Raw genomic sequence first — 23,816 nt, 5'->3', positions numbered from 1 at the left:
TTTTGATAATGTTGAGCTAAACATTCCTTAAGATAGACTGTTTAAGCCATCAAATGTACTTTCTCTGTGCCAACTAGTATCAGAAATATAGCTGCTCATATTCTTGCCCTTTAGACTTTTTTTTCTTTTTAGCAAAAAGGGAAGTTAGTAGAAAACTTCTGAAATAAATGAATCTGAATTAAATCTTTTTGTGCCCAAATGTAGGTGATTTAAATTGAATTAATTTAATTAAGTAATTTGAACTATATTAGTAGAATTGAGAGAAGGAAGCCAACTAAATTTTTTTATTTGTCCTTTTCCTGATTGTAGAATACTTTTATTACCAGTAATATTTCCTTTGAAAGGAAATAAACAATACTTCTTTGTTTAGGAGTATTTTAAGGTAGAAAATAACTTTTATGACTAAAGTAAGGGTGGTATTATATTTCGTTTGTGAATAATTTGGTATACATTTATTATTAATCTTAAGTCTGATTTCCAAAGTGTATCTATATCTTTTAAAATACTTATAAGTAAAAAATATTTTTGAGGTCTTTGCGTGTCACTGATACTATGACGTCAATCTGAGACTTGGCTATGGAAAAGCAACATTTTTATAATACAAATGACCATTTTATTGCTGATTGGCATTTTCTGCCGGTCATTTTCTGAGAGTATTGGAAAGTTGTCTTTGTAGTAAGGTAAGATTGGTATGTCTTTATGGGGTAAGAATGGTATGAGACGGGTAAAGTGAATATACTTTAAAGTTTTTTGTCTTATGCATTTAAATGACATCTTTAGCTGATGTACCAAAGCTTACACACAAAGTTACACTTGATATCAATTTCTTTTCCAGAATGTCATATAGTTGGAATCATACAGTAAGTAGCTTTTGAGATTGGCTTCTTTCACTTAGTAATGTACTTTTAAGATTCCTCCATGTCCTTTCATGGCTTGATAGCTCATTTCCTTTTAGCTGTGAATAATATTTTATTGTCTGGATGTCCCACAGTTTATCTCTTCATCTACTGAAGGACATTTTGGTGGTTTGCAAGTTTTGGCAATCATGAATAAAGCTGCTATACATATCCCGTGCAGGTTTTTGTGTGGAAGTAAGTTTTCAGTTCCTTTGGGAACATACCAAGGAGTACGGTTGCTGGATCATAAGGTAAGAGCATGTTTAATTTTGTAAGAAACTGCTGGACTGTCTTCCAAAGTGGCTGTGCATTCCCACCAGCAATAAATGAGTGTTCCTTTGTCAGCATTTGGTATTGTCAGTTTTCTGGGTTTTGGCATTTCTAAGAGGTATTTCATTGTTTTTTAAATTTGTATTTTCCTGATAACATATGATGTGGAGCATCTTTTCATATGCTCATTTGCCATCTGTATGTCTTCTTTGATGGAGTGTCTGTTAAGGAATTTGGCCCATTTTAAAATTGGATTGTTGTTTATCCTGTTGAATTTTAAGAGTTCTTTGTATATTTTGGATAACAGTCTCTCATATCTGTCTTTTGCAAGTATTTTTTTCCAGTCTGTGATGTCTTCTCATTGTCTTCAAACTGTCTTTTGCAGAGCAGGATTTTTTAATTTTAATGAAGTCCAGCTTATCAATTTTTTCTTTCATGGATCATGCCATTGGTATCATATCTAAGAAGTCATTCCTAGACCCAGGGTCATCTAGGTTTTTTTTCTATGTTATCTTTTAGGATTTTTATAATTTTGCATTTTACATTTGAGTTTATAATCCGTTTTGAGTTAGTTTTTGTGAAGGGTGTAAAGTCTATGTCTAGATTCATTTTTTAGCATGTGGATGTCCACTTGTTCCAGCACCATTTGTTGAAAAGACTATCTTTGCCTCATTATATTGATTTTGCTCCTTTGTCAAAGATCGGTTGACTATATTTATGTGGGTCTAATTCTGGGCTCTCTATTCTGTTCCATTGATCTATTTGTTCTTTCACCAGTAGCACACTGTCTTAATATAGCTTTATAGAAGTCTTGAAGTTGGATAGTGTCTGTTCGCTGACATTGTTCTTAAAAATTGTGTTGCCTATTCTAAGTCTTTTACATCTGCACATAGAATCTTTAGAAACACTTTGTTGATATACACAAAATAAGTTGCTGAGATTTTCATTGAGATTACATTGAATCTATAAATAAGTTGGGAAGAATAGACATCTTGACAATATTGAGTCTTCCTATCCATGAACATGGAATATCTCCTTATTTATTTAGTTCTTCTTTGATTTCTTTCATCAGAGTTTTGTGGTTTTCTTTCTTCTTTCTTGGCAGCTGGCTGGTATGGGGATCTGAATCCTTAACCTTGGTGTTATAACACTGTGCTTTAACCAACTGAGCTGATGAGCCAGCCCTGTGATTTTCTTCATATAGATTTTGTACATATTATATTTATACCTGAGTATTTTATATTTATAGGTATTAACGTAAATGGTATTGTGTATGTTTATTTATATATGTATTTATTTGCTATTATATATATTTAAGGTATACAATATGATGTTTTGATATACATAGTGAATGATCACTGTAGTCAATCAAATTAGCATATCCATCACCTCACATAGTTACCTTTTTTTGTGTGTAAAAGATCACCAAAATCTACTTTCTTAGCTAATTTTCAGTATATTATACAGTATTTTAACTATACTCCTCATGCTGTGCAGTAGATTTCTAGACTTATTCATCCTAGATAACTAGAAGTTTGTACCCTTTGACATACATCTCCCCATTTCCTTCCTCTCCTTGTTCCTGGTAACCACCATTCTTTTCTCTGTTTCTGAGTATTCAACTATTTATATTCTCCATATAAATGACATCGTGCACTGTTTTTCTTTCTGTGTCTGGCTTATTTCACTTAGCTAAATGGCCTCCAGTTTCATTCATTTTGTTGCAAATGCCAAGATCTCCTTTGTCAAGGCCAAATAATATTTCATTGTGTGTGTTTATGTGTGTCTGTATGTGCATGTGTGTGTTTATAAGCATACTTCAAAAAATTTAAATTTCCATGACCTTTTTTTAGTACCCTTATACACACACTCCCACTCAGCCACACACACACTTCACACACACACCCCACACCACACATCCCTCACCACACCAGGATTTCTTTATACATTCATCCATGATGAACACGTAGCCATATCTTGGCTATTGTGAATAATGCTGCAATGAACATGGCAGATATCTCTAGGAGGTATGGATTTCCTTTCCTTTGGGTATATGTGCAGAACAGGATATGCTGGGTCATAAGGTAGTCCTATTTTTAATTTTTTGAAGAACCTCCATACTATTTTCAATAATGGCTGTACCAATTTACATTCTCACCAACAGTGTACAAGGGTTCCGTTTTCTCTACATCCTGGCCAACACTTTTGTCTTTTTGATAATAGCTTGTCTAAAAGGTGTGAGGTGATATTTTGTTGTGGTTTTAATTTACATTTCCCTTATGAATAGAGATGTTGAGCACGTTTTCATATGCCTGTAGGCCATTTTTTCTTCTTTGGAAGAATGCCTCTTTGCCCATTTTTAAAATCAGATTATTCGTTTTCTTGCTATTGAGTTGTGTGAGTTCCTTATACATTTTGGATATTAGCCCCTTATCAGTTATATGCTTGGCAAATATTTTCCCCAACCATAGGCTGCTTTTTTATTTTGTTAAATATTTCCTTTGCTATGCAGACATTTTTTAGTTTGTTGTAGTCCCATCTGTTTATTTTTGCTTTTATTGCCTGAGCTGTTGGTGTGATAGCAAAAGAAAAAAATTATTGTCAAGATCAATATCAAGGAACTTTTCCTTTGGGTTTTTTCCCCCCCCCCCCCCCCTCTAGGATTTTTACAGTTTCAGGTCTTACATTTTCATCTTTAATATATTTTGAGTTGATTATTGTGTATGAGTTCATTTGTGTATGTGTATTTTTGTGATTTTTGTGTATAAAGGTCTAGTTTTATTCTGCATGTGGCTATTCAGTTTTCTCACCACCACTTATTGAAGAGACTATCCTTTCCTTGTAGTGTCTTCTTGGTGGCCTTGTCAAAAAATTTTTGACCATATATACTTGGGTTTATTTCTGGGCTCTTTCTTCTGTTTCCTTAGTCTATGTGTTTTTATGCCAGTATCATACTGTTTTGATTACTATAGCTTTGTAATATAATTTTTCCCAAAGGTAATGTCTTTTTTAAAATTTGTTTATATTTTCAGTGTAACTTTATTAATATTATTCTTTACATTCTAGGATGTTGTTTTGGAGCTGTTGGGAGGGAGGGGGAGAGGGGAAAGGGGACGGAAATGGGATGGAAGAAGGAGGAAGGAAGAGGGGTGGGATTGAGGCCTGTGGCACCCCCCTCATTCCCTCAGGGGAGACCTTGGGGCTTCCAGTGGTGGCTTGGTCATTGCCAGGCAGGATGCAAATGTCAGGGGGGTGTAGCAAAAGCCTTCAGCCCCCACCATCCCAGCTCACGAACCCAGAGCCCTTCTTACTGTGGCTTGGTGGTCATCACTGGGCTGGCTGCACATGTTGGGGGGTGTGGTTGAATCCCTCAGCCCCCCACTGCTGTGGGTTGGGAGAGGCTGGAGTACTTCCTGCAGCAGCTTTATCGTCATTGCTGGACTGGCTGCTCGTGTTGGGGAGGGGCATGGCTGAGGCCCTCATCCCTCAGCCTCGGGATTGGTTGGGAGTGTCAGGGGGGCATTGCTGAGGCCCCTGGCCCTCCCCCATTTCTGGCTTGGTAGCCCAGGGGACTTCTGGTCCTTTTAGGAGTCATAGGTGTTCTTTGGTGAAATGAGACGTTTACTAGTTAATGTCAAACTCTGTCTCTCATTATGGGTACTTTGTTTTTTTCCTTCAGTTCTGTGTTGGATTATTTGCTGTTCCCACCACTTAAACTCTGCACTGGAACTAATTTGTTGTCCTTTGCTTACTTCTAAAATGGGGAAACTTTCTATGGGGACCAGCACTTGAGCTCTGTGGTTGAGCTAAATTGCTGTTTTGCTGCCGATTCCCTAGGGAAGTCTTTTTGTGCAGCACAGGTTTTAATGGTTGGCTTTATAGGTACTTCCAGCTCTGGAGAGATCCATTGCACCTGGGTTGTGTAGAAACTCTGATCTAGGCCAAACTGCACCCCATATTCTATATTCCTGCAATTCTATATTCCTGGCTAGTCTCCTCTGAGTGGTCCTAAGTGATTGGGGTGCAGATCTGCTGTCCTTGCTGTGTCCCAGTGTTTTCCCAGTGGGCCCATCTCCCCCACTGCCCATGCTGCAAACACTTCCCATTGGATGGGACGTGCTCTGGTCCCTTGCAATGATTCACCGGCTTCTGAGTGGCTCCTTTTTTTCAGTTGTTGTGGCTTCTCACTCCTGTGTGGGTCCATGGGCACCCTATAGTGGTCTTGCTGGCTGGGGGCTACCAAGGCCCTCTTCTCCCCTGCTGCTTCCAAGCAACTTCATCCGAATGGCACAGCTGCGGCTTTTGCCGGTTCCTGCTCCAAGTGCAAAGCAGCTCCAGCCTGGAAGCAGCTGGGGCTTCAAATGGTCAGAGTGTTTTTTTCTTTCTCTCATCGTGGCTTCTCCCATCTTCATGCACTCTGTAGGTCTTTCCTCCTCTTCCCCTGAGCTCTAGCAGCCCCAGCTTGGCTTTCATTGCTTTTCTATAGTTGTAAATTAGTTGATTTGTTGGAGAGAGTGATGCTGGGGACCATCTATTCTGCCATCTTGACCGGAAGTCACCTGTAATATAATTTGAAATCAAGAAGTGTGATGCCTCCAACTTTTTCTTTCTCAAGATTATTACTAAGTATCATTTTTGGTTTCATACAAATTTCGGAAATGTTTTTTCTATTTCTGTGAAAAAAATTTCTATTTCTGCGAATTTTGATAGGGAGTGTGTTGAATATTCAAGGGTACTTATGTGGAAAAATAGAATTAAAAGATAATATGAAAATTCTATGAACTTTTTAAAGTACTGCTGTGGATTATATGTCCCCCTAAAGCTCATTGAGACTTAATCTTCATTGTGACAGTGTTAAGAGAATGGGAAATCCTATTGTGGTAACTGAAAAGTAAGGCATTTAGGAGGTGGTTGGATTGAGGACCATGACTAGTAAATAGATTGATCCATTCACTTGGTAATAAGTTGATGGTTTAATGGTAGTCATGGGCATGGTACTGATGTCTTTAAAAGGAGAGCATGTGAAGATCCTATCCACCATGTGATACCCTGTGTTTCTGTCACCACCCACCAACAGGCCCTCACCAGATGTGTTCTCTGGACTTTGGACTTCTCAGTCTCTGAAACTGTAAGATATAAATTATATTTCTTTACACATTACCCAGTTTCAGGTATTTTCTGTTATAAGCAACAGAAATGGACTAATACAAGTACCCTTGTGTATATTGCTTTGGGTGGTGTAGTGGATTGAATTATGTCCCCCCAAAACTCCCTGAAGCTTTAGTTGTATCCCCCAAGTTTTATGTATTAGGAACTTAGCCCCCACTGTGACTGTTAAGAGGGTGGGAAATCCTATTATGGTATTTGTAAGGTGGGGCCTTGAACAGGTGATTGGGTTGTACGACTGTGCATTAGTGAATGGATTAAAAATGGTGGTCATGGGTGTGGTTCTGAGGGCTTTAAAAGAAGAGGAGAGTCTGTCTTTCTTTCTGTCTCTGCTCTCTCTGCTTCCATCTTGCAATGTGAGACCTTGGGTCACTGCCACCATTACCAGATGGGACTGGACTTTCCAGCATCAGAAACTGTAAGCAATAAATTTCATTTTTCTTTATAAATTACCCAGTTCCAAGTATTTTATAATAAGCAACAAAAACGGACTTATGAAGGTAGTATGGATATTTTAACAGTATTAATTCTTTCATTCCTCAAACATAGAATATCTTTCCATTTACTTGTGTCTTCCTCAGTTTCTTTTCTCAGTGTTAATAGTTTTGCATGTACAGCTTTTTACTTTCTTGGTTGCACTTATCCCTAAGTATTTTGTTCTTTTGATGTGGTAAATGAGATTTTTAAAAATTTCTTTTTCGGATAGATTGTTATTGGTGGAAAGAAATGTACCTGATTTTTGCATGTTGATTTTGTATCCTGCTACTTTACTGAATTTGTTTAGAAGCTCTAACAGTTTTTTTGTTTTGTTTTGTTTTTCTCAGCATCTTTAGGGTTTTCTACATATAGGATTATGTCATCTGCATAAAACAGGGGTAATTTTACTTCTTCCTCTCTAATTTGGATGCCTTTTATGTCTTTTCATCATCTGATTGCTCGTATAAGTACTTTCACTACTATATTGAATAGAAGTGGCTAGAGTGGCCATTCTTGCCTTATACCTGATCTTAGAAGAAAAGCTTTTAGTTTTTTTCCCATTGATTATAATTTAGCTGTGGCTTTTTAATATATGGTCTTTGTTATGTTGAGGAAATTTCCTTCTATATTTATTTTGTTAACAGTTTTTTTCATGAGAGAATTTTTAAGTTAGTCAAATGCTTTTTATGCATATATTGAGATGATGATGTATGTGGCGTTTTTTGCTGCTCATAGTGTTTACTTGGTGTATCACATTGATTGATTTGTGTATGTTGAACCATCTTTGCATCCCAGGGATTAATCTTGCTTTGTCATGTTGTATAATCTTTTCAGTGCGTTGTTGAATTTGGTTTGCTAGTATTTTATTGATGGTTTTTGAATGTATGTTCGTCAGTGACATGAGAAAACTATGGTTTTCTTATATTGTGGTATCTTTGTCTGGATTTGCTATCATAGTTGATGCTGGACTGATGTATGAGATGGGAAGTACTCCCTCTACTTCTCTTTATTTTTTAAGTTACTCTAGCTAATGTGTTCATTTTATTTTTTCAAAACAGGGACTCTTAGTTTAATTGTTTTTTTTCTATTCTCTGTTTTATTTCTTTTGTGATCTTTATTATTTCCTTCCTTCTGGTAACTTTGGGTTTAGTTTGTTCTTCCTTTTCTAGTTCCTTGAGGTATAAAATCAGGTTGTTTATTTGTTGTTTACTATTGCCTTTTTGTTAACTATTTTCTATTTTTCTTGTGATTCTTATTTTCTCTTGTCCTCACTTGCTGTCTTCAGTGTTTCATTAGTTTTTGGATTGGTATGTTTTGATTCCTTCCTCTTTTTTTGTGTGTAACTTGCTTAGGCATTCTCTTTGTATAAGTGAAGAGGCTTATACAAAATAGCTTATTGTTACAACAGTCTATTTTAATCTGATAACAACTTGACTTCCCTTGCATGCAAGACCTCTCTGCTTTTACCTCTCCACCTCCCACATTATATGGTATAAGTGTAATAATTTACAACTATTTATATTAAATATCTATTTACATTATTGATAGTTTTAACTTCTTTTGTCTTTTACCTTTTCTGGTAGGATTACAATTAATCTGCCCATCACTGTTATAATCATAAGATATTCTTTTTTGTTTATATATTTACATTTGCCAACAGATTTCTTACTTTTTTTATGCTCTCATGTTGCTGTTTAGTGTCCTTTTATTTCAATGTGAAGAACTCCCTTTAGCATCTCTTTTAAGGCAGGTCTAGTGATGATAAACTCCCCCAGCTTTTGTTTATCTGTGAAAGTCTTTATCTTCCCTTAATTTTTGAAGGACAGTTTTGCTGGGTATAATACTCTTGATTGACACTTTTTTCATTAAACAATTTAAACCCATCGTTCCACTCGCTTACGGGCTACAAAGTTTCTGCTGAAAAATGCACTGGTGGTAGTACAGGGGCTCCTGTACTTTTGTGTTACTGCTTTCAAAATTCTCTGCCTTTATCTTTTGACAATTTGATCATAATGTGTCTCAGTGTAGGTCTCTCTAGATTTGTTTTATTTGGTTTCGTTTAGGCTGCCTAAATCTGGATTTCTATTTTATTTCCTCAGGTTTGGGAAGTTTTCAACCATTATTTCTTGAATAAAATATCTGCTTCTTTTTCTTTCTCTTCTTTTGTAATTCCAATAGTACATACATAGTTCCACTTCATGCTGACCCAGAAGTTCTTTAAGCTATATTCTCTCTTTCTCATTTCTTTTTTTTTTGTTCCTCATATTGGATGATTTTTAATGACCTGTCTTTGAGTTTGACGATTCTTTCTTCTGCTTAATCTAGTCTGCTATTTAACCCATATACTGATTTTTTTTTGTAGTCTAGTTATTGTATTCTTCAGCTCTATGATTTCTGTTTATTACTTTTTATATTTTCTCTGTTGAAATTCTCATTTTGTTTATGCATTACTTTACTGACCTCAGTGAACATATTTATTATCACTGTTCTTTTTGACTTCTCTGTTGGTTAAATCACATTTCTCCATTTCTTTAGGTTCAGTTCTTGGAGGTTTATTTTGTTTTTTTATTTGGGATATATTTACCTGTTTATTAACTTGACTCTCAATGTTGGCTTCTGTGCATTAGCTAAGACAACTGCTTCTTCCAGTCTTTTTGGACTGGCTTTGTTTAGGACATGAATCTCACCAGTCACCCCAGCCAGAGATTCTAGATGTCTCGCCAAAGTTTGTGCTTATCCAAATGGCTTTCTTTGTTCTTAGTGGCCCTCAGATTAGATTTTGATGAGTGCTATTACTGTCATGAGTCAGGCAAGATAGAATCCAATCTCCCTAGCTGGAAAAGGTTGGAATTGAATTTGTGTTTCTATTCCTTCTATCCTCATGGAGAAGCTAGGAACTGGAGTTTATTTCCCAGTTAGTCTGCACTAAGCTGGTGAAAGGATCTGTGGCAAATGCTTGTATTTTCATTCAGACTGCGCACTCTTTCAACCCATTGCTTTGCTCTTTGTTGCCCACATGGGCCTAGTTAGATGCCTGGTCCATCTGCCCTCAGAGATAGGTGGGTTAGCTGGAATAGAGCTTGACTCTATCTCTGGAGCAAGCTAGTGGAAGGAGTTGTGGGAAGTGCCCACATGCCCTTTCAGGCTCCCAGAGAACTACTCATTGTCTGTTTATTCAGCTCCTAGATGTAGGCTAATTAATGGTCTGACAAAAATTGGTAGCAGCTGGAAAAGTCAGGCTATTAGGTGTGTAGTCACTCCACTCTGGGGAGAAACTGGGAGCCTGGAGTTTTTTCCTGTTAGCTCATTGTTGAGCCTTGGGGATATCTGCTAGAAGTGTACCCATTTAAAAATCACCTCTTTCCTCTCTGTGGTTTAGAAAGACTCCAAAGCCTTATCAACTCCCAGAGCTAGGTGATTTAGGAGCCAGTCCTTCAGATGGAAACTGTAAAAATTGGGGCACTCAATACTTGCATAAAATCCTTCCAGGGAGACTCTGCAGACCTAGTTTTGTTGCTGGAGCAAGCTGGGGTGGTGGTGGGGGAGAAGGGGTGGGAACTGCCCACGTTCTCCTTCAGGCTTCTGGACTGTTGTTTACCTGCCTTGTCAGCTCCCAGATGCAGGTTAGTTAGAAGCCCAATCGTTAGTCTGTCAGTGGAAGAGTGTGCAGACAAACTCCTTCCGTGGAGAAACTATCAGCTGGGAGTTTTTCCCTTTCTTTTGTCCTAGAGCACGGGGGAATAGCTGCTGGAAGTGCTCACATGCCATCTAAAAATCACCATTTTGTTATCTGTGACCTTGGGAGAGTTGGGCATGCCAAATCTCTTCTCCCAGACCTAGGTGATTTAGGAGCCAAGTCCTTCAGCGGGTACCATTAAAGTTGGGATGCTATATGTGTGGTTAAAATCCTTCACTCCTGAGGGACAAGCTGGGAGTTGGGGATTCCTTGCCAACTATAATGCATAGTACCTGAAGTGGGGTTTGTGTGCAAGTGTGTCTCAGCTTTTTCTACTCGTTTTGATGTGGATATCTTTTCAGTTACATGGTGTATAGCAATCTTTTAACTAGTTTCTGGCTATTCCTCACTGGTAGTTGATCCATGCAGGTATTTATTCACTGCATCCATGGGAGGAAGGAAAATCAGGAGCCTCCTATTCCACCATCTTGCTGACATCAAATATTGTGTTTTTTACTTTAAATTCCTCTTGTTTATTGCACTTAATATATAGGAAAATTATGGACTTTTGTATATTAGCTTTGTTTCCTGCAACCATGCTGTAATTGCTTATTAGTTCCAGGAGTATTTTGTTGATTTTTTAGGATTTTCTACATAGATGCTCATGTCTATGAAAACAAAGAGTTTTATTTCTTCACTCCCAGTCTGGGTTCCCTTCATTTCCATTTCTTGTCATGTTGCATTAGCTAGGACTTCCAACCCAGTGTTGGAAAAGAGTTGTGAGAGGGGACATCTTTTCCTTGTTCCTGATTTTTATGGGAAAGCTTCTGGTTTCTCACCTTTAAGTATGATATTGGTTCTAAGTTTCTTGTAGATATTCTTTATCAAGTTGAGGAAATTCCTCTCTATTTTTAGTTTATTGAGAGTTTTTACCACGTATGGGTTTGTTTCCTTGCTAATTAGTTGAGTTCCTTTTATATCTTGGGTATTAACCCCTTATCAGATATATGGTTTGCAAATATTGTCTCCTATCTTGTAGGTCATCTTTTCACTGTGTTGATTGTTTCCTTTGCTGTGCAGAGCTTTTTAGCTTGATGTAATCCCATTTGTCTATTTTTGCTTTTGTTGCCTGTGATTTTGGGGTCATATTCAAAAAAGTCATTGCTCAGACCAATGTCATGGAGCTTTCTTCCTGTCTTTTCTTCTAGTGGTTTTACTCAAGTCTTGCTCTTAAGACTTTAATCATTTTTGAGTTGAGGTCTTATGTTTAAGACTTTAATCCTTTTTGAGTTGAGTTTTGTATATGATGTGAAATAAGTGTCTAATTTCATTCTTCTGCATATGGATATTTTGTGGTCCCAACACTATTTATTGAAGAGACCATCCTTTCCACATTGTGTGTTCTTGACACATTTGTGGCAAAAAAATTGAATTGGATTTTGTGTTTTGATCTGCTCTGATAATCATTTAGCCATTTGTCATATCAAATGATTTTTGATATAATTGGAGTACTATCTACAATTTGTTATTGTTTTCTATTTTATTGCCTTTGTTATTATTTTTGGTTCTTTTTTCTGTCTTTTTAGGTTTTAATTGAGCATCTTGTATGATTCTATTTATTCTTTTTTATTATCATATCAGTTGTATTTCTTTTTATAGTGTTTTTTAGTGGTCACCTTAGAATTTGCAATATGCAGTTACAACTAATCCATCTCAACTTTCAAGTAACACTGTATCACTTCATAGGTAGTGTGAGTGTCTTATAATAATAAAATAATTTTAATTCCTCCCTCCCTTTCTTATGTATTATTGCTGTCATTCATTTCACTTTTTCATAAGCATACATAATTACACACACACACAAGCAAACATAATAGAATATATTGTTGCTACACTTATTTTGAACCAATTGGTATGTTAGATCAACTTAGAATAAGAAAAATGAAAGTTTTATTTTGCTTTCACTTATTTCTCTTTGGTGTTGTTCCTTTCTTTATGTAGATCCAAGTTCTGACCTATATTATTTCCCTTCTCTCTAAAAACTTTTTCTTTTCTTTTTATTATTTTTTTTAAACATTTCTTGCAAGGCAGGTCTATTGGCAACAAATTCCCTCAATTTATGTTTGTCTGAGAAAGTCGTTATTTCTCCTTACCTTTTGAAGGATAATTTCACTGGGTACAGAATTCGGGGTTGGTGAGTCTTTTCTCTTCTATACTTTAAATATTTCATTTTAGTCTCTTATTTCTTGTATTGTTTCTGAGGAGAATTTTGTTGTAATTCTTATCTGTGTTCCTTTATAGGTAAGGTGTTTTTTTCCCTCTGTCTTCTTTCTGAATTTTCTCTTTCTTTGATTTTCTGTAGTTTCAAAATGATATGCCTGGGTGTATTTTGAGGGGGAGCATTTATCCTGGTTGGTGTTCTCTGAGCTATCTGAATCTGAGGTTTGGTGTCTGACATTAATTTGGGGAAATTTTCAGTCATTATTGTATTTTCATTGTTAAAATAAAGTGGCTGACTATCGATAGTGTGTCTTCATCACTGATTAAATAATTCCCTGGGGTTTGCTTATTATTTAATATCTTTTGCAGCTAATATTTTTATTTAGTCAGCCAGTTCTTTAGAATGCATTTTTCTAAATAAGATGGGGGAGGATAGAAAATTGCATTAAGAGGGATTGTAAATTATAATTTACATTAGGCATCTTGAGAGAAAAACATTTTGCTTAATTAACTCAGGAAAAGAACAGTATTTGCTGGCATGCTATCAGTAGCATAGTATGCCTTTCTCCTATGGTTTGAGTTTTCATAGATTCAATATTTTGACACATAATATATTCCTAACAAACATTTGGTGAGTAAATCATAGGATCTCAGAACTGAAAGTAAAATTGTCTTATCCACTCACCCATTACACAGTTATTCTGACCGTATTCCCTCAATGATTGAATACACCCTCTGACAGAGTGCTGGCTACCATTGGTAGCTAATTCTCTTTTGAGATACCTCTGCTAGGTGAAAATCTGTCATTTTTACCCAACATTCTTTGTTCCATATTGCGAGGGTGTGCCTGGGGTCCTCCCGCAGACCCAGAAGGAGGAGCCGACAAGATTACCCCCGGTGTTGGGACCGAGGGATCTCGGGGAAAAGTGAGCCTGCTGCCCGCCAACCCAGCCTATGAAAGAGACACTCAGACGCGGCAGGGGTTCTGTCAGGGCAGTTCCACTTTATTGCCGTTACACTGCAATTTATATAAGCAAGCAAGTAGGGGCTTTCCATGAACTAACCAATCAATTAAAGGATCACGCGGGCATGCATTTTGTACTAACATGTTGAGTATAGCGATCACGAAGGGTTCACGAGTGTGTGAACCCTTTATATGGAGGACCAATAAAAACCTTTTGGAGCTGTCTTGGGTTACGCCTCCCCTACTTCCCGCGGGCGCCATCTTCATCCTCCACCCATAGGCACCATGTGGCTCACATTGGGCCCAACACCATATTTTATGTAAAAGCAGTATAATCCATTTACGACAATCTTTTTTATACGTGAAGATAGCTATCATGCCATCCTCTTAGTCTTTTCCAGTCTAGTCATCTAGTTTTTACTGTAGATTTTATTATGACTTAGTTTTAAGGTGTTCCACAGGTTAGACTTGTTATATTGTATTCTACTTTATCTTTCTAGCATCCTTAAATTGTCAGGCTTTGAATGGCTTATCAGTCAGGCTCTCGGCAACCAGCAACAGAAATAGACTTTGGCTGATTTAAGTAGAACAAATAATTTATTGGGAGGATATTGGATTTTTCACAGAATTGACAATAAGGCCAGTGAATCAGGGTTAGAAAATGGGCAGAAATCAAGGGAGGTTTTGCAACAGAAATATCTGGCTAGGATGTAGTGTTTTATAAACAGTACCATGCCTCTATATCTTTGCCTTATTTGCTTCAGGTTCAAAATCTAAGACAAGTGAGTCTGATTAATTCCTGGTAATACTTCTATGCTTTGCTGCCAAGGTGTAGGGAGGGGGAAGAGTATCTCCTCCTTTTGAGTCTGCACAAGAACCCAATCCTTAAAACTACAAAGGGTGTGGGAAGGCTGCTTAGCAATAAAAAAAATTAGAAAAATATGTTTAATGCAAATAGAGTAACCTCAGAAGAGTTGCCTCATTTTATCCTGGGTTGGTTAGACCTCCTTCTTCTTCTTCATAGATATTATTATATTGGTATTGATGCAGGGTAAAGTCATATTTGTTTTTTCCTTTAGCTCAGCAAGCTATTTACTTAATTTGAGTTTAGTATCAAGCAAATTTCCCAAGATTTGCCCTGTTTATATGGGTCCTGTGTTAAGATTACCTTTCTCCCAGTCTTGTACAGTTGTTTCAGAATCAAAGAAAGTAGAATCTGAAATTTATCTTTTCAAAATCTCATCTTTTTAGATTTGCCTAATTACTATAGGCTGTCAAGAACAGTTGGGCACTGAAAATATGTGCACCACATAATGTACTTTAAAACTTTCTAGTAGCCTCAATAAAAAAAGTAAAAAGAAACAGGTAAAATTAATTTAAATATATTTTATTTAAACTAATATATCAAAATATTTCAAGATATGTCAATTTAAACTTTATTAATAAGATTTTTTGTTTTGTGTGTGTGTATGTGACTTCTTTTTGGGGGTGATGAAAATATTCTGGAATTAGATAGTTGTACAACTCTGCATATGCTAAAGACAACTGAACTGTATACGTTGTACGTGTATATATTTAGAAAATCCAGAAGAATCTAAAGAGAAATTTCTAGAAGTATTGAGTGAGTTAAAGTTACTGGATACAAGTTCAAAATATGAAAATTGACAGTAACAGAAAATGAAAAAGAAAAAATTTAAAACTACTATTTATTCTTAGTATTAAATCTAATAAAAGATGTGAAGGACCTCTCCGCGGAAAATCAAAATAGATTATTGGGAGACATTGATTGAACAAGATATAAATATCTGTTCACTGTCCAAAAAAGTCAATACTATAAAGATGCCAGTTTTCTTCCAGTTGATCTACAGAATCAATGCAATTAAAAGTAAAATTTCAGCTTTTCCCCTGGGAAGTTGACAAACTGTTTCTAAACTTAATATGGAAATACAAAGGGCTGGGATCAATTAGACAACGTTGAGGTCAAAGTTATAGCTGGACGATTTACTCTAGTGGGTTTTAAGATTTATATTGTAGCTACAGCAATGTAAGAAAGTTTGGAATTTACAGAAGAGTAGATAAACAGACCAACATAACAGAGGAGAGACTCCAGAAACACACCCATGCTTATGGATATTTGATTAACGACAAATGATGACATTCCAGAGTAGCAGGGAAAGATTTAACTTTTTAACCACTTGTGCTAGGATAATTAGATATCTTTATAGGGGAAAAACTTGACCTCTATTTATTACTGTACACAAAAATCAATTCCACATAGATTGTAGGTTTAAATGAAAAAGGTATAATAGTAAAGCTCTAAAAGATAATGTTACAGAATATCTTCCTGATCTTGTTATAGGGAAAGATTGTTTAAAATGAAACAAATAGCACCAGCCCTAAGATAAAAGAGTCATAAATTAGACTACATTAAAATTAGGAATTTCTGTACATCAAAAGATTGCATTCCATTAGGAGAGCAAAAAGGCGAGTAGATATGTGCAACCTGTATAAACAACAAAAGGCCCATTTACAAAAAGATATAAAGAACTCCTATGTATCAATAAGAAAAAGACAATTAACCCTCTAGAAAAATGAACAAGTCTTGCACTGGTAGTTCACAAAAAGAGGATATCCAAATGGCCAGTAAGCTTATGCAAATGTTCTCAAAAGTCATTAATAATCAGAGAAATACATATTAAAACCCTAATGAAATATATTACACACCCACCGACAAGAATGGCTCAGGTTAAAAACAAACAAAAATCCTAAAATGGACAATATCAAGTATAGGCAAGGATTTGGAGCAAGGAAAACTCACATACACTGCTGTTAGGAGTGGCACCACTTTGGAAAACAATTTGGTGTTACGTACTAAAGTGGAACATAAAACTCAGCAGTCCTGCTCTTGGGCTTGCACTCACCAGAAATTCATGAATATGTGCAGAAGACACAAACAAGGGTACTTTAAAAAGTTCATGGAAAGATTTGTGTTATTTTTCAATTCTGTTTTTCCATGAACTTTTTGAAGTACCATTATGCATAGATAACAGCATATAATCTGTAATATCCAAAAATTCAAAACCACCATAGTATTCATCAACAGTAGATTGGATAAATATTGGATAAGTAGATATTTAAATAAATAAATAAATAAATACAAATATCAATAAATAATTATTGATAAACGTATTAGGTAAATAAATATTCATGCAATAGAATACAGTTCAGCAATGACCTTGGACAATGACAATAAATCAATTGCTGGTATATTTTGCAATATGGATGAACCTAGTAAACAAAGGACAAAGGAAGCCACCAAGTAATAGATACTATGTGAGTTTATTTATATGCATTTCAAAACAGGAGCAATTAGACTATTAGAAATCAAGGCAGTGGTTAGCTGGGAGGAGGGATGGGGTAGAGAATGGGAGGGGACACCAGGGAACTTTTAGACTGGCATTGTTATCTTTTTTGTCATGGGTGGTGTTTACCTGGGTCTTTGCTTTGCAATAATTCATCTGTAGAATTGCGTTTTGTGCGCTTTGTGACGGTTACTTGGGTCTTGCCTTTGTGATAGTTTATACATTTATGTTTTGTGCACTTTTCTGTATATTAAACTTCATAATACAAAAGGTTAAAAGGATAGCTATTTAGGGAAGTCTTGAGAAAGAATGTCAATATCATTTCTTGGTCTTTATACTCTGAACTTCACGTATTTCTTATTATTTTACCAAACAGAATTAAAAAAATCTAGACCAGTAGGTTTTGCAGCTTCTTCAATGAGGATTATAATGTAAAAATTATTAATTTGTAAGTTTTTCACTCTAATAGTTTTTTTCTTGAAACTCTTTAGTCTCAGAATGGAATTTAATGGTTTTTGTTTGTTTTAAATTAGGAGGTGCTAATGATGCTGGATAATTACGTGAGAGATTTCAAAGCATTGATTGACTGGATTCAACTTCAGGAAAAGCTAGAGAAGACAGATGCTCAAAGCAGGTAGTGAACTCTGGTGTTTATATTTATAGAAGCCAGTAGTTTTGGTAGCAGTCATTGAAATTGGCAGTTGACTTAACCTCAGATTGACTTGAAACTTGTAAAAATCTGAAAGATGGGTGCTATGTTTCTCATTCAGTTCAATAACACGTATTTAATGGATACCTACCAGTGCGAGGCACTTTATTCAGTATCGAAACTTAATTGCTGAATATGACACATTTACTCTTTTATGGAATTTGTAGTCTAAAGGTGTGGTAAAATACAACTTATTAGCATAAAAAACTATCATGGGTGTTCAGAGAAGGACATATCTCTTTTGGAGGATAGATTAGGAAAGATTTCATGGAGGATGTAGAAAAAGTGTTAAAAGGATGTGATGAATTTTACCAAGCGGTTGGCCTTTCAGATGAAGGGAGTAAATTAAAACAGCTATGTAAGTGAAGGGCATGTGTGAAGTGAAAGTAATGTAGAGAAAGTTACAGTGTTTCTTCTTAATGTAGTAGGCACTGAGAAAAACTGGTAATTTTTGATTAGGGAATAATGAGAGATCAAAGCATCTTTAGAAAGATTCATTTGGAATCAGTACATAATATCTGAATGCTGTGTGAGCAAGGCTCAGGGACTATTGTGGTGAAGAAGACAGACACAGTCCTTGCTCCCATGAAGTGTACAGTGCATACTATGGTCTGAAGGTGTGCCTCCAAAATTCTGTGTTGAAACTTAATCACCAGTTGTGATAGTATTAAGAGGTGGGGTCTTAAGGAGATGTTTAAGTCAGGAGGGCAGAACCCTCATTAATGGGATTAGTGACCATATAAATAAGGTGGAAACTGAGCTGTTCTCCCCCTTCCAACATGTGGGAACATAGCTAGAAGGCACTGTCTATGAGGAATGGGGTCCTCACCAGACATGGAATCTGCCAGTCCCTTGATCTTGGACTTCCCAGCTTCCAGAGCTATGAGAAATAAATTTCTGTTATTTATAAATTACCTAGTCTAAGGCATTTTGTAACAGTAGCCCGAATGGACTTGGTGCATTTCTAGCAGGAAAGACTGATATTAAATAAGTGCGAAAGTGTCACCAAGAAAAAATACAGATTACTCTGGGAGTATAAGAAAAAGCACTATCAACCAGTTTGCTGACTCCAGGAAGGCTTCCCTGAGGAGGTGATATTTAAATTGAGACAAAATTTTCAAGTAGGAGTTAGCTAGACAACTAGAAAAGAGTAATTTTAGATAGATGTAACAGTATGTGTGATGTCCTGGAGGTGGGAGAGAGCACAGTATAGTCTAGGAATTTAGAGTTTAGCAGGGCAGGAATGAAAAGAACAAGGAGAAGAGTAGCATGAGATGAGCGTAGAGAGGTAGTCTAGGACCAGATTATGTAGAGCTCTATAGACACGATAAAGACTTTAGACTTCAAAGGGTTTTTAAATAAGGAAGTGACATGTCATATTTGTGTTTTTAAAAGATCATTTGTGAGAAGGCTGAGCTGTGGCAATATAGTTTATAGAGATGATGGCTACTCAAACTAGGGTAGTGGCAGTAAGGATAAATATTCCAAAGATAGATAATCAAATGGACTTAGTATTATTTTGGTTATATGCAAAGTCAAAAGAACAGTTTATTATTTAGTTTAAACTTATAATTAAAACCTGGACCCTTGTGAATTGAGCCAGGGATGCCTTTTTACCCAGAGAAAACAGGTGTAGGCTGCATCTTTCCCTTGGATTTAACCTTGGTTCAGTCGTAGTGGGTGGAACCATCTAGTAGAGAAAACATCTTTTGTCTCATTATAATGTATCAGCCCTATGGAGGAACCAAGTGGGTGAAGGAATCTCAAGAGACAAATCCAGGAGGGCTGGATCCCCAGGGAACCAAATCAAGAGAAACTGACACATTGATCCTTTTAACATTTTCATTTCTCACAATTAAAATTTATTATTATTATTATTATTATTATTATTATTTTATTATTATTTTTTTTTTGGTGCCTGCTTCATCCATAGTTCTGGGTGGGTCAGGCATAGGTATTTTTGTTTTTACCAAGCAATTTCACCCCTACCTCCTGGTAACAGGTGATTATCTTTGGGGGTACATTGTATCACTGGATTGATACAATAAGAAATTGATACCAGCTAAGAAATCATGCTGATTTGAGATGGCTATATTGCCCCTTGAAGATAAGCGGGTTGAAAGAAAATGGAATAGAGTTACAGAGAGAAGCAAAGATGAGAGAAATTATGTGGTTTTTAGGAGTTTGAGGGTGTTCTTTAAAGCTTATCTAGTTACAGGTCTAATCCTCATGAGTCCTGATTCTAGTTTTTATCCCCCTGGATGTCCTTGACCTTGCACAGTTTACAGCCTTACAGTAAATCTTTATTTCCATTTTCTTTCTATTTTTTATTTAACTTGATTTTCTATTTCTTGTATCCAAAAAGGGTCATGTATTTAATTAACAATGCATAGGGAAGAAAAGGTAACTAGATTTTTATTTTTCTTGCTTGCAATCTCCATTCAGCTAGTGGTGGCTGTGTTGAAGATTGTATTGAGAAAGACTCAGAGGCCAAGTCCAAGCATAACAGGGTAGTTATCGTTCCTGTCCTGGCTACATGGTTCAAAAATATACCGGAGGCATTTCTTTTTACCTTAACCAGTTATCAGCATTTCTTCTCTTTCCCTCATGAGACAGCTCCCAGATATGGAATCTTCCCTGTAGATGGCATTATCCATCTTACATTCTTCAAATTATGCATCAAAATTCATTTTAGCTAAACTTGAGATTTAAATGTAAAAATTGAAATTGTACAAATTTCAAGAAGAAAATATAGATAAATATTTATATATTTGTGTTGCAGGTAAGGACTTTGTAGGACAAAGGCAGAAACCATGAATGAAAATATTGATACATTTGATTTAATAGGAATAAAATAAGCCTTTCAATATAAAAATTAAAAAATTTAAAAGCAAAATGCAAAATAGTTGCATCACTGATGCCAATGGATTTATAACCATAATAGTAGTAGTAATAGTTGTTGTAGTAGTAAACTATCTCAAATCAATTAGAAAATGATGCAAATCCTGTAGGAAAAAATGGGCCAAAGATACCAAATATTAAAATGTCCCCTGGTTAAAATGTTCCACTTCACTAGTAATGATAATAAACATATATAATTTAAAAAAAAAAACAAAGACAATGAAATGCCCTTTTGCCAATGAAATTTTTAAAAGAAGATAATTGTTGGCAAGGTTAAAGAGAAATAGACATTCTTTATCTGGTGGTGGTATAATTCATTACAACCTTTTTGAAAGGTGATTTGGTAGTAAATTGTCAGAAGCTTTAGATTTTTGAATAACATTTTAATTGAAGTTTTTTGTTTCCTAACACTATTGCTTTTTTAAGGAGAGTGAAAAAATCACAATCATTAGATTGAATGAAGAGTAAGATACAGGGAGACCCAGGGGAGTGATAGGGATCTGACTGAGGGCATAGGGAGAGAGTAGACATTGCTTAAGGAAAACATTTTAGTAGAGATTGTGCATCTTGTCATCTGATTGATTGGTTTTGGAATAAAATTTAAGTTTTATTTCTTAGATTTCTCAGCAAAGAGCAATGAAATATTTATGCTCCCACTCTCATGGGTGTTTAAGAGTAGAGGAAGAGTTTACATTTTCCTGTGTATTTTTCATTTAACCCTCATCATTTTCTTTTTATCTTGATCTGTGTCCCACAAACTTACTTCTATAGTACATTAGACACAAGTGGCCTGAATTAGTACTATTGCCTTTTTTTTTTAAGCTGGGTGGGTGGAGGGTTGTAAATCATAGGTGGTATATCTCATGTTTCTGTAACTTCATGACCCTTTTGAGATAAGTAGAGTTCTATTGCTATGTTGTAGTGGGTGGAAAATCCTCGGCCATGCATCATCTGTGATTTCTCATTGATAGTATGGTAACTTGCTGGTAAGCAATGCTCTGGGGAAAAATTATGAACTGATGATGTTTTTACCCACTAAGAACTAAGAGAAAAGATTAGGTTTTTTCTCCCTTTTCTGCATTGATTTAATCTTCTATATGTCTTAAATTGGTAGACCAACATCATTGGCATGGGAAGTAAAGAAGATGTCTCCAGGACGTCATGTGATTCCAAGTCCATCAACAGAGAGAATGAATGTAACATCAAATGCTCGAAGAAGCTTAAATTTTGGGTGAGATGAACTAAAAAAAAAATGCCTGTTAAGGATTGCATTACAGTAAATTATTTTCTGTAGATTGCTTTGTGTTTTACATACTGTATGCCATTAGGATTGCTGAGCTCAAGCATTGCAGGACATCCTGTTCTAGGGGGATGAGGACAAAGCCTGGACTGTTGTGGACAGTTCCTCCTTATTTCAGTATGTTGCATTATTAGTACATTCTGTCTGACAATTGCAAGCCAGAAGGGGAAGAGCTTGGTTGATGAAGGCCATTTGGGGACCTGTATTCCTGCATCGTGTATATGTTTGAAATTGTCTGAATAAAAAGTTAAAAAAAAAATTCAGGAGACTAAAGTTTAGCTTTTAGGAGATGTAATGTATTCAAACATAATGGTTGATACAAAGATTAAAACCCATTAACATATCTCATGCTAAATTATTTTTTTTTATTTTTAATTTTTTTATATTGTTACAAATCGTAATTATTCTTTATACCCCTTGTCCAATCTCTCCCCATCCCCCTCTCCCTCACCCCTCTAATTGCCCTAGATTTCTTCTCTCCTTCTGAAAGAATAATGGTTACTCTGTTAATTTGTTGCCTAGATGATCTGTCCAATGCTGAGAGAAGTGATCAGGTCCCCCAATATTATCATAGAGCAGATGCTTCTTCTGTCACTCTGAAACGGGCTTTGTGGAAAGAGACATCCTCTTTTTTTCTTTGTCTCTGCTGGTGACTCTTCTTGTGTGAATGCACTCCAGTGGTTGGCGGACCATCTGCGTGGTGGTTGTGGCATCTAGCCGCTTTTGCAGCAACCATGGTTATTGTGGTGGCTGTGGTGGGCCACCCACGTGGAGGTGCTGTTTTTGGTATGCTCCTTGGCACTGGCGGTATGCCTGGTTGTGGGGTGTGTTTGGTCCCCTTCTCCATGCCTCTGGTCCCTGGGAAGGCCCCAAGGCACTGGTGCCATTTGCCTGGTTGTGGGAGAGAGGTCCAGTCCCCTCTTCATGCTTCGGATCCCTGGGCAGGCCCCGAGGTGCTGGCATGAGGTGCTTTGTTGTGGGAGGAGGGTCCAGTTCCTGGCTCCATGCCTCGGATCACTGGGTGGGACCCAAGGTGCTGGCTTGGTGTGCCTGGTTGTGGGAGAGAGATCCAATCCCCTTCTCCAGGCACCGGGTACCTGGGTAGGCTCCGAGGCACTGGAGCCATGTGCCTGGTTGTGGGGGGAGGGTCTGGTCCTCCTCTCCATGCCTTGGGTACCCAGATGGGCCCCAAGGTGCTGGCATTTTGTGCCTGGTGTGGGAGGAGGGTCCGGTCCCCAGCTCCATATCTCAGGGCCCCAGACGGGACCTGAGGCACTGGCTTGGCATGCCTGGTTGTGGGAAAGAGGCCTGGTCCATTTCTTCATGCCTTGGGTCCCCAGGTGGGGCCCAAGGTGCTGGTGTGGTGTGCCTGGTTGTGGGAGAGAGGTCTGGTCCCCTTCTCCTTGCCTTGGGTCTCTGGTTGGGCCCCAAGGTGCTGGCATGGTGTGCCTTGTTGTGGGAGGAGGGTCCGGTTCCTGGCTCCATGCCTCAGGTCCCCATGTGGGCCCCAAGACACTGGCACAGTGTGCCTGGTTGTGGGAGAGAGGTCCACACTCCTTTTCCATGCCTCAGGGCCCGAGGAACTGGTGTGGTGTGCCTGGTTGTGGGAGTGGGGTCCGGTCCTCTTCTCTATTCCCCGGTTCCCTGGGCAGACCCTGAGGCCCTGGCATGGTATGCTTGGTTGTGGGAGGGGGGTCCAGTCCCCTTCTCCATGCCTTGGGTCCCTGGGCAGGCCCTGAGGGACTGACGCAGTTTGCCTGGAAGTGGGAGTGGGGTCTGGTCCCCGGATCCAAGCCTCCAGTTCCCAGGCCAGCCCCAAGGTGCTGATGGTGTGCCTGGGCTGGAACTAATTTTTTGTTCTTTGCTTCTAACACG

The 23,816-nt window shown here is 37.2% G+C and overlaps 1 protein-coding gene across 6 annotated transcripts in view; it reads left to right on the top strand.

Annotated features, from left to right (window-relative positions):
- SCAPER (S-phase cyclin A associated protein in the ER) overlaps positions 1-23,816 on the top strand; it is a 491,674-nt gene that overhangs the window by 68,115 nt on the left and 399,743 nt on the right. For 5 of the 6 annotated variants that reach the window (XM_063090894.1, XM_063090891.1, XM_063090893.1 and 2 more), the window contains exons 6-7: positions 17,565-17,665; positions 21,756-21,872. In XM_063090894.1, the coding sequence (XP_062946964.1) occupies positions 17,565-17,665; positions 21,756-21,872 (218 nt within the window). Of the gene's footprint in view, positions 1-1,097; positions 1,148-17,564; positions 17,666-21,755; positions 21,873-23,816 lie in introns of those variants that run through there. The other variant, XM_063090895.1, reaches the window with a different exon arrangement.

The sequence above is a fragment of the Cynocephalus volans genome, chromosome 3 (assembly GCF_027409185.1).
Source record: "Cynocephalus volans isolate mCynVol1 chromosome 3, mCynVol1.pri, whole genome shotgun sequence".
Taxonomy (NCBI): domain Eukaryota; kingdom Metazoa; phylum Chordata; class Mammalia; order Dermoptera; family Cynocephalidae; genus Cynocephalus; species Cynocephalus volans.
This window is presented reverse-complemented; position numbering and strand designations above follow the sequence as displayed.